Source organism: Otolemur garnettii, unplaced genomic scaffold, assembly GCF_000181295.1.
Source record: "Otolemur garnettii isolate 467f Iridium unplaced genomic scaffold, OtoGar3 scaffold00181, whole genome shotgun sequence".
Classification (NCBI taxonomy): domain Eukaryota; kingdom Metazoa; phylum Chordata; class Mammalia; order Primates; family Galagidae; genus Otolemur; species Otolemur garnettii.
Window position 1 is genome coordinate 2,670,942 of NW_003852576.1, and position 11,761 is coordinate 2,682,702.

Genomic DNA, 11,761 nt, shown 5'->3' on the forward strand with positions numbered 1-11,761 from the left:
TGAGCATTTTTTCATATGTCTGTAGGCCATGCACCTGTCTTTTTCAGAGAAATTTCTCTTTTAAGTCCTTTGCCCACCCTGAGATGGGATCACTTGTTCTTTTCTTGCTAATACTTTTGAGTTCTCTGTGGATTCTGGTTAGAAGATTACATCTTTTATATTAATTGATGTTCCTTTGGTCAGGTGTTTGCCAGGGTCTACAAGGGCTGAATTAGTAATTTCAGAATGGAAATCTGAGGTCTCAGGCTCTATTTGTCCATGACAGGAACTCCAGCTGCCAAGGCCATATTGTCAGCCAGGCACTGTAGGCACAGTAGGGCCTGTATAAGTGTTTGTGAACTTAAAAAATGATTGTAACATTTCCAAAATATTAAAAAGACACTTATAAAATCATAAATCAATAACTTTAATATAAATTTTTAATCTCAATATCATGTCAATTTCATTGTTAATTCTAGTCTTCATGAATGTCCATTTAATTTGACAATAATCCCAAGAATGTATATTTTTTCCTCCATAACAATTCCTGGGTGTGCATGATGATTACTGAGGAAATCATTCACTATCGTAATTAAATATGTTAATCATAGTCAAAAATTTTAATCTTTACAAAAATTCTTTATAGCAAGAATATGTAAATGAAACATGTACACACACAGGTAGACACATACATGATACTGAGGAATAGTTTTAAATTTGTAGCCCACACATACTGAGGATATATTTTAATGTTTCATATGTTTGATACAATGTAATATGTTAGATATGATGTGGAAAGTAGTGGCTTCCAAAAACCTGAGCATTTAAAGCCTTTATAAAGATCTCAGAATGGTACTGACCACTGCAAATTCCCCAAGTACTGTGTCAGCCACATATATATGGGATGTGAATTTGTCCCTATAAGAACCCAACTTGAGGCTTGGCACCCGTAGCAACACAGTGGTTACAGTGCCAGCCACATACACCGAGGCTGGCGGGTTTGAACCCAGCCTGGGCCAGCTAAATAACTGCAACAAAAAAATAGCTGGGCATTGTGGCAGGTGCCTGTAGTCCCAGCTACTTGAGAGGCTGAGGCAAGAGAATCGCTTAAGCCCAAGAGTTTGAGATTGCTGTGAGCTGCAATGCCACGGCACTCTACCAAGGCAACATAGTGAGACTCTGTCTCAACAACAACAAAAAGAACCCACCTTGAATTCCTGTATTCTAGTGGGAAAGCTCTGTGCCTACAACCACCAGAAAGGACCCTTAGAGACACGAAGAGTAGGGGATGGGCCCTGAGAATTCCTCAACCCATGGGGACGGTTCTTTAAAACAGATAGATGACTGGGCTTCCTGGATGTGGAAATAGCGAGAGATACGGAGGCGTGAACTATAGGGTGGGGGGTGGGGGGGGCGTTTGTTTTTAATGCACTTTCCTCAGTGTGTTTTGTAGCTTATTTTTACTTCTCTTTTCAAGAGTGAGCGGCTAGTTGGGGCCACCCCCGCAGCGCCCATTGCTTTTGTTGACAGTTGGGAAATAAATTGAGCCCTGTCAACTTTACAGGGAACATGTGTACTAGTTTCTCTATGTGGAAACAAGTTCAATACCGTTTTCAAAGTGTTCATCTTGTATTTGTCAATCCTCCTGTCCGGAAGGGTTTTGGCAAAAGTAAAACCTCCCAGCTGGGCCGGCAATTGGCTGTATTGAGACTGATTTTAATTCTGCCCTATTTCTGGCTCTTCATAGTTGTGTAGATATGGTGATATACAGAGGGAATGGCTATTTTAAGCCTTCTTCGTTAGTTCTTTTCTTATAAATTTAATTTCCCATCGTAAGGAATTTTGATTTTGTAAAATGTGCTGTTGAATCAAGTTACTTTCCTTCCTATTTGACCCCAGTTTGAATGCCTGAGAAACAAAGTCTAGTAGCACTGGAACATTTTAAGGTTAATTCTTTGAGGTGGAATTATATCTGGAGTACACCCAAGGCGCGTGGAGGCTGTCCGGACAGCTGCAGGCTCTGGATACAGAATGCCTGGCTTCAAACTCCTGCTCCTCTAGTTCTTAGCTGTGTGCCCTCACCCATCAGGTATTCTCTAATTGTGTCTTCTGTAAACTGGAAACAATAATAGTACCAATCTTGTAGGGAATATTGGAAGAATTAAATGAGATAAGCCATAAAAGTGTTTAGCTCAATGCCTGGCCCATATTAATCACTAAGATAGCAGCAGTAGTTGTAGTATAGTGGCAAAAGTTGGAGAAGCACAGAGAAGATTCTGGCAGAGATAAAGTCTTCTTGACTGGCTTCTTAAATGTGAGAGTGTTTATGTTGTACAACAGACCTTTATGCAGTAGTGCTTGAACTTGAGAGTCTGCCAGGCTCCCTGCAGGGCTGGTGGCCACTCCCAGGCTGTCTCAGTGAGTAGGTCTGGGCCAGGGCTGGAGGATTTGCATTTCTACCAAGTTCCAGAGGACACCGATGCTGCCTATCCAGGGACCACACTCTGAAACCCACTGACTCGAAGTGTTTATTTAAATTGTGCACCAAAGACATCATTGCTGGATACGGAAATAACAGCAATAACTGTTTGGTGTTTATATAAAGTTTTTGCCTTTCAAGAAGCAAAAGGCGTCTAATAAATGTAACCTTAAAAGAAATGATTCAGAAATGATTTGCCTTTAATTGGAGGTGGGGTGGGAGTACTAGGTCTCTGACCAGATATAAAACGTCAGTACCCAGTTAAGTGATTAGTCTGAGTGGAATGTCAAGTCCAAAGGAGTTATAGGGTTAGGATTAGGACGCCTGGAGCTACATCTAATACTCTGTCCCCCATAAAATGGCATCTCCCCCATTTCTACAATGTCATCTGCTCATAGACTAGTTAATACTGGATGCTGAAAATCTGCCGGCCAAACTCACAGACACGCACACACTCACACAGTCACACACTCATATTCATAAAGACGGTCTTTAAATACTCTGAAAACATTCACAAAAATACATTTAATGGTGATGAATTGCCTTTTCTAAACTGCCTCCCAAAGCGGAAAAGATAACTCAGATTGGTGTTTCAGCAAAATAGGAACTGAGTCTTCTTTTGCTTGGAGAATGACAGGCCAGCACAGCCCAGATTGAAGGATACAGATGCTTGCCGTCAGCTCTGCCTGTTTGATGCCGCCCACCCGGATGTGTACACATCCTTTTTTTATATGTAAGGAAACCTTCTGCCACAGAGTTCCATATATAACCTTTAGAAAATGCGATATGTATAAAATAATAATTAAACCACCCAGCTCAATTCATAATTGCCAGGTCTTGGAAGCACTTCAAATGCCCATCAGCCCGTGAATGTATTAACAAACTGGTATACATATACCGTGGAGGACCATTCAGCCACAGGAAAACATGGAGACTTTGTTTATGTTTACCTGGATGGAGTTGAAACATTCTTCTTAGTTAAGTATCTCAAGAATGGAAAAAATAATGTCCAATGTACTCAATACTAATATGAAACCAAATATAAGCTACTAGTTGCCCACACAAATGATAAAACACAGTATAGGCTAGCAAGGGGGAGGGGAGAAAAGAAGGGGGGGACGGGGCGGGGGGCAATTGGCCAGTCTCACCTAATGTGCACAATGCGAGGTGTTCAGCGTGTCCCCTGGGTGAAGGCCTCAACTACCACTTGAATAATGAACGTGAGAACAATGTAACTTAAAAATGTATACCCTCGTATTGATTTGAAATAGAAAAAACTGAAGAAGACTTCAAGTACCTGAAAAAACAATTATTAAACCACTCACCTCCACTGCCTTTTATATGCTGTTGTTTCCAGAAGCAGTGTAAACTGTGGATTATTGGTCTTACACCACATCGGGTTGTCAAGTATGAACTTATAAAATCTGACCTGAGCCAGGGATTGAAACAATGTAGCATAAATCTCCCCAGTTCCCTGGACTCTGCGTCCTCGGGTTGTATGTGTGCATTACTAAGACAGCGTGTACTTCAGAGTCTCCGACTCTCAATCCTGGTGTTGACTACAACTCAGAGGACGTGGGAGTGTAGTTCTGGTGGGTTCGGCCCGATTGTCACTGTGTTCTGTTTGTTCTGTTCTGCCGTCTGCTCCAGAGCCGCCTGGCACTGCCAGTGTTCCGCTGAGAGTTCAGAACTCTTGGCGACGCTCCCAGTTTTTCTCCCAGTCAGGTAAACCGCATACTGGGGAGCTGATTTCTTCTGTGCAAAAAATCCATGTTGGGGCAGACAATGATATCTGGCGTTTGTCTTCGTTTCTGATTTAAAGGGGGAAAAATGCTTGTTTCTGATACACAGTTAGCAAAGAGCTAGTTCTTTGATAGCAGGACCAGTTATCCTAAAATCAGGGGGGAATTCACAGAACTTTATGCTGATTGTGAGGCTCCAGAGAAATAATATTATTCACCTTTTTCTTTATTGTTTCCTTCTTAAAAATAAAAAAGCAATGATTAGAATCATTTACCAGAAAGTGACAATGGTTCTTTGGTTAACTGTGTCCCTCTCTTTGCTTCCTGGGTGACATCTGGCCTCTCTCTGTACAATACTTTTCTGAGCCAGACAGCGAGGGAACTGCTTGGCCAAACCAGAATGCCAGGTGCATAGGCACCAGCACTAATAGGAATAGTCCTGCTTCCTCTAGCTTAGTACCTGGTGCTAATGGGTGTGATCAATCAGATTACACCTGTCAGGACTGCTTTTGGTGATGGGTACCACCTGCCACAGTGGTCTGCTTCTTTGTGATTTTCTAATGCTCTCATCTTACCAAAAAAAAAATGGTTGGAAGCTGACGCAGGAACTACACTCCCCGGAGGGGATTATAAATAACAACAATGAGAAGCCGTTCACATCCGTCTCTTTTTTTCTTTCCATTTTTTCTGTGCAGTGGATTCTCCAAGCAGTGAAAAGTCACCTGGGACCACACCTGTAAGTGACTCGTTTTAAGGATTATGTGTTAGTGTCATTTTAATTTATAACATAGTTGATTTGCTTAAAGAGTATTCATCCAAAATTGAGATGAAAATTTGCTTTTTAAAAGAATAATTGAAAGTCACATATAATGCTGTCAGGCAGATTATGAAGACGCGGATTATCCTTAGGCGGAGTGGTCATTGTGCCTGGAACTAAAGTGAGAAGCCGGGAAATTAAAATCTAAACCGAGCAGTTGAAATGAATGTGCTGGCGGGAATTAGTAGTAAAACAAACAATTGCTGGAGACATACAAATAATGTTTTTTTTAATGAGGACCGCACCTCAGCTTGGTGTGACTGCTGGCAGACAGGACCTGGCCGGGACCCTCTCTAGGATACCCAAGCTGTATTTTTGTTGTTGTTTTGTTTTGTTTTGTTTGAGACAGAGTCTCACTATGTCACCCTTGGTAGAGTGCCATGGCGTCACAGCTCACAGCAACCTCAAACTCTTAGACTTAAGAGATTCTCTTGCCTCAGCCTCCCATGTAGCTGGGACTACAGGCGCTCGCCACAATACCTGGCTATTTTTTGTTGCAGTTGTCATTGTTGTCTAGCTGGCCCAGGCCAGGTTAAAACCCGCGACCCTTGGTGTATGTGACTGGTGCCATAACCACTGTGCTACAGGCACTGGGCCCCAAGCTGTATTTGTGACACCCCTTCTCACAATAAGTATCTTGAAGCATATTAACTGTGTGTGTGATTTTCCAATTAGTATGTCAACAAAATCAGAAAGTGTTGTTGATTAAGACAAGACACACGATGCTGTGGACATTCCTTGCTGCTGAATTACATCTGAACACTCTAGTGTTGCAGTGCTGGCTCTGTCATGCTCATGCACCCTCTGAAAGTCCCATCAGATTTGGAGACTTCTTTATGGCCCAAGTGACTGTAGCATGAACAACCTGGGCTCAGCCACAAAATCACTGCTGTACCTCTGATTACATTTATTAGGAATAGGACCCTGAATGTGTAATATTTCTCTGAACCTCATCTTCCTCCATTTGCAATGAGATATTAATACTTTTCTTTGGAGGCTGTGTGATCTTTACCTGAAATAATTGTACAGAAGCCTCTAGCACAGTGCTTCATAATCCTCCTTTTCCAATAGCTAATCCAAGAGGCTCACCAGAGCCAGTACCTATTCTTATCTAGGGGGAAATTGTCTCAGTTGGGGAGTTTTTAGTTCCTCTGCAGAATGGAAAGGAGCCCATCACCTGTCACATAACCCCTGCTGTCTCCAGCCACATTCTAGATCTAGGGATCATCTGTGGAGGCTCAATTCCAAGCCAACACTGGGAATCCAGAGTTTTCTGGAAAGTTCCATTCCCAGAGGAAGGGAAGCCCAGAACAAACCCGAAGCCAGCATTCATGGCACAGATCTGAAAAGTATAACATAACCATTGATTTCCATTTTGAATTGCTTTTGAAAGATTATTCTCACACCCCCTGGATGGGGGTGAAGAGGAAGGGCCCCCCAAAGAGATACATTCTTATTTCTGGTTTATGGAAAATAGAACAAAAAAGAGATAAATCACAGACCCACATAAGTAAATTCTCTTAAACTAGCCATCCAAATTTAATGTTCTTTTGGTAGTAAATGGCTCTTCATAGAATATTAGAGTCTTGTCATTCAAGTTATTTACACTTGAAAATAAGTAAAACTTGAAGTGGACATAAGCATTAGATTGTTCTGGCCTCCGTAGACTCTGGCTCATTTGCAGTCAGACTTGGGGTGCCCAAGCCTCCTCTGAAAGAAGGGGGGACTATGATGGTAGGAGATAGGTTACCCAGTGTGAAGTGATTCTGCTCATGTATTCAACAAATATTTATTGAAGACTGAAAAATGCACGGTGTTGGCTTGCTTACGGGGGAGTGGACCTCTTCCCTGCTCTTAGGAATCCCTAGGCCACAGAAAGAAAGACCTTTAAACCGATGAATCGTACAACAGAGGAGACTAAAACCTCTCCATTCCAACTTTCTCCAGCTCCTTTTGCCTCTTTAATGGTAATTATCACACCATCTTCTGGTGAAGATTTAAATAGCCCCCTGCCCCACCCCTCACACTCAGAGTGAGCTGCATGAGGCAGGGACTCTCTGCCCACTGGCCACCGCCTGACCCATAGCAAGTGGTCAGCAAATAATCACAAAGGAAGAACCAAATCACTGCTTTTTTCCCTCTTATTTATTGACCATGCTGCTATCTTCTCCCTCTTAAAATACCTGTTGTTTTCCTTTTAACACACGTTCTGCACTGTCTGTGCTCAGCCCGTCCACACTGCCCCCTTCCTGACTCATTCCTGAGATTGAGGGCTGAAGCCACCAGCTTCCCAGTGCAAGCTGGAAATTAGAGCATTCCTGATTGTTCCTCTCGTTTTCCTGCTATTGGACTTTTCTCACTGGTCTCTCGTGGCTTCATTCGCACAAACAGCCCCTTTCCTTCCTTTCCTTCGAAAGTCAAAGAAGGTCCATGGCCCTGGGTGGGGTTCTGAACACTGAAACTGCCTCCAAGTTCTAGGAAAATGCCCAGTGGAGGCGACTCACTAAACTCCAACATAATTTCCTATCTGGGATCTACATAGAGATGACATTTCTGGCCATTCAAGGAAACTTAGGAAACCTTCGATTACAGATGCTCCTCATGTGATGGGGTTATGTCCTAATAAACTCATCGTAAGCTGAATATACAGGAAACTGAAGTGCATTTAATGCCCTGACCTACCAGACTTTATAGTTTAGCCTAATCTACCTTGAATATGCTCAGAACACTAACGTTAGCCCTAAGTTGGGCAAAATCATCTAATCTAAAGCCTATTTCATGATGAAGTGCTGACTATCTCCTGCTTTTCTACTGTACTAAAGAGCAAAAAACTGAATAGTTGTATGGGTAGTCAAGGTGCAGTTTCTACTGAATGTGAAAATGGTTTCATACCATTGTAAAATTGAAAAACAGTAAGTCAAATCATCACAAGTCAGAGACCATCTCTGTTAAATTTTCCTCGGCATAACTTGTCTGAGCCTACAGCAGTGATTTTTAACCAATGTGCTGTGACACAACGGTGTGCCACAAGAGGATCTTAGGTGTGCCACAGCAGTTTTTAAAGATGATTAAATTATTTTTGAAAGAAGTTCAAAGCACCGTAAGCATATCCTTTTTTTTCACCCTTGTTTCCTGAGCAACATAATTTAAGTCTGCCGAGGAAGTCTAACTATAGGTTCAAGTGTGCCGTGAGATAGGAAGGGCTGGACAGCACTGCCCTAGAGCTCGCTCGGCTGCAAGGTGAACACCACGAGGGCCCACAGGACCTGCCTTTCCCCAGCTTACTTGTGCATTTTTCTTTGACCCTTCTGTGAGCGTCATGGCCGTCCCAACCATATGCAGGAGTCACAGTGAAAATACAAAATGAGACCCACAAATAAATGAAAGTTATAAGTATTTTTTAAATTATATATTACGCATCACTGTGGCCTGGCCTGCGTTCTCTGCCTGGAGATTCCTCCCTGGGCCAGCCCAGCAGGCCTGAGTGTTAGCATGGACCTGCTGGGGATCAGGCAAAGTGGAGGGGGGCTGGCCCAGGTATCTTGGACAGTAACTACACCTATGGAAACCTTGGACAGGGCTGAAGCCACCAGCTTCCCAGGCAGCCATGTCACATAGACTATCCCTGCTCCTCTACCCTGCCTCCCACCCTTATTTCTACTCAAAATTTTAGGCCATTCTAAAGCCTCCTAAGATTACCCTATCACTGGGGCCAGGTGCGGTGGCTCACGCCTGTACTCCTAGCACTCTGGGAGGCTGAGGCAAATGGAGTGCTTGAGCTCAGGGGTTTGAGACCAGCCTGAGCAAAAGTGAGAGCCCCATGTCTAAAAATAGCTGGGCATAGTGGCGGGCGTCTGTAGTCTCAGCTACTTTGGAAGGCTGAAGCAAGAGAATCACTTGAATTTACAGCACTCAACTGAGAGTTACAAAGGTGAGACTCTGTCTCAAAAAGATAAGTAAATGTATAAAATAAAATTACTCCATCATAATGAAAGGAAGTGAGGGGTGCGTCACTGGGGAACTTGGCCTGCCCGGGCATCTGCTTTGGGTGACTGAGGCAGCCAAGCCAACTTTAGACACAGCGGCCCCTCTCATGTCTGACCCTGCACTCTCCTGGTCCAGCATTCTGGGTTTAAATGTTCGTGTTATGTGGACCCCAGGGCAGAGGGTCCCCTTGCCTGGACCTGGTGAGCTAAATAACCCAGTGTGGGGAAGCAGTAGCCATATAAAAGGTCAGTTTTGCAGGGTGGCAAATGCTACTTCTTACAAAAGGCATTTCTGCTGAAATACCCGAGACCATTTGCTTGGACTTTGGCTCAAAATGCAGAATGAACATCTTACACTCAGAAGTGTGGATGCATTTGAGAAATGACGTCTGTTTCTTCTCAGAGAAACAGAGCAAAGCCTTCCAACGCCAGTGGCTAATTACCTCCTGTTCTTATTAGCTTCAAAAAGGGTCCTAGGATCATACTAGCATCTTGGAAGTAAACCAAAGAAAGACTATGATTTAAAAGTTTTCTGCCACCAAAGAGGACGTTAGACGGCCCCTGCTCCTGCTTGTTAATCCAGGTGCCAGGCCAGAGGCCAACTGTCTTCTCTTGTCCTGGCCTGTCCTTGAGGACGTGGCTCAATTCTGACTGTGGTTTTATTTTCTAAGCAGTTCAAGTTCTGGGCGTGGGACCCAGAGGAGGAGCGCCGGAGACAGGAGAAATGGCAACGGGAGCAGGAACGTTTGCTCCAGGTGGGCCGGGGTCTGCTTGCTTTCTCCTTTCTTTTTCTTTTAGATGAGGCGCTTCTGAATCTTTATCGTACTAAATAGACTTTCAGCTCAGAGCATAAACCGGATCCGACTCTTCTAAGAAGCTGGCCAGGCCATGTCAGTTCATTCTGTGTCCATCCAGCAGAGAGCCCCGGATCTCATTCTTCCTGCCAAAGGCGACAGTGATGAGTCTGAGAAAAAGCAGCCCTATTAACAGATTAAAAAGAAAAACTCCAAGTATGGCTTCAAGGCAGTTCATCCACTTATCACCTCTTTAGCGGCCACTTCCCACTCCAAGCAGCAGAGGAAATGAATTATCAAAGAGCTGTTTGGTAGTATAAATGGGAAATAAAATGTGGCCTTGATTTAATTCCTTAAGTAGAAACATTTGCTCCATTTATTAGTAAAAGAGGCTAATTATCAATGCTAGAAAAATTCTGGTATTGAATTTGTCACACGTTACTTGCTTCGTGGGCTTCAGAAGGTGGCCTAGTAACTTCAGAAGGTGGCCTAGTAACCTAAGAAACTAACCCATGGTGAGTATTTGGGGTGTCCCAGGAACTGTCATTAGCACTTGATGTATTTTATCTCATTTAATCCTCAGAGGACACTTCAAAGTCTGTCTAATTAGCCCCGGTTTACAATGGGAGAAACCTTAGTTAACTCAGAAGTTAAATTGATTGCCCAAGTTTCCAGAAGTTGAGCCCAGATCCAAATCCCAGCCTACGAGACTTTCAGACTCATGCTCTTCCATTCCCAGTAATACTGATTTTACCAAAAAGTCATAAGGGCCAGGGTGTCAAATCTCACTAATTCTGGTAACTGTCTGCTGCTGGGTAGCAAACAAAGCGTGATGCAAGCTTGTTTTATGGTGTCTTGTTTTGTCATTGTCTTTCTTTGTTAGTTTGAATCTTTCTGGCTTAATCCCCAGGGGTGGGTTGGAGGGTGGTTTAAATAGTAGCTGTAGATTACAGTGTGGCTTTATCTCTGCCAGTTGGCACTTTTGAAAATTGCAGAGGGTTAGGATTTTAATACCAAAGTGTCAGTGGGAACTTGATGGATCAAAGTCCCAGGGCTGTTGCCCCGTTAGTCCTGTTGGGAGACCTCGGGGCAGCCCTGACCATGGGCTGGTCTCGGGGAAATTAGGTGGCCATCTCCCAGCTAAATGGTGAACAGCAAAAAGTCAGAGATCCCACAGGGCAAAGGGGACAGGCCACTGTGCTCCCAGCGTGCGGCTTTCTCTATTACACCTCGAGGGCCAGCTGTGGTGACAGATGCAGGCACCAGGCCTGTGTGTTGCTTCTGCCTCACCCACTGCCTCTCCACACTGTGTACTGGTGTGGTAGCCTGGGTATGGGCCGTGGTGTGTGGGGGAGGAGTAAGGGCACAAGTGTGTGTGTGTGCATGTGTGCATATGTGTGTTATGCACCTGTCTGTGCATGTGTGTGCCTATGAGTGCTTGTGTATGTGTGCGTGTGTGCATGGGTACACATGTGTGTATGAGTGTGCTTGTGTGTGTGCCTACATGAGCACGTGTGTGTACACACCTGTGTGTGTGCACGTGTGTGTGTGCACTGTGTACATGTGTGTTTGTGTGTGCCTGTGTGTATGTGGGTGCACTGTGTGCCTGTCTTTGCAGTGTGCATGTGTATTGTGTGCATGTGTGTTCGTGTGTGCACATATGTGCATGCCTGTGGTATGTGTGCACTGTGTGCCTGTGTGTTCATGTGTGCCTGTGTGTGTTCATGTGTGTCTGTGTGTTCATGTGTGCCTGTGTGTATCTGTGTATGTGTGTTCATGTGTGCATGTGTGTTCACCTGTATGTGTATGTGGGTGCACTTGTGTGTATCTGTGCACTGTATGTGTGTTTGTGTGTGCATGTGTGTCTGTGTGTGCCTGTATGTGTGTTTGTGTGTGCACTGTGTGTATGTGTGCATGTGTGTATGTGGGTGTACCTGTGTGTATGTGTGCACTGTGTGTATGTG

The 11,761-nt window shown here is 44.0% G+C and overlaps 1 protein-coding gene across 5 annotated transcripts in view; it reads left to right on the plus strand.

Moving 5' to 3' along the window:
• Positions 1–11,761, plus strand: part of LIMCH1 (LIM and calponin homology domains 1) — a 359,691-nt gene that overhangs the window by 324,581 nt on the left and 23,349 nt on the right. For 2 of the 5 annotated variants that reach the window (XM_023519618.1, XM_023519623.1), the window contains 3 exons: positions 4,109–4,183; positions 4,896–4,936; positions 9,675–9,758. In XM_023519618.1, the coding sequence (XP_023375386.1) occupies positions 4,109–4,183; positions 4,896–4,936; positions 9,675–9,758 (200 nt within the window). The remainder of the gene's footprint in view (positions 1–4,108; positions 4,184–4,895; positions 4,937–9,674; positions 9,759–11,761) is intronic. The other 3 variants (XM_023519619.1, XM_023519620.1, XM_023519622.1) reach the window with 3 other exon arrangements.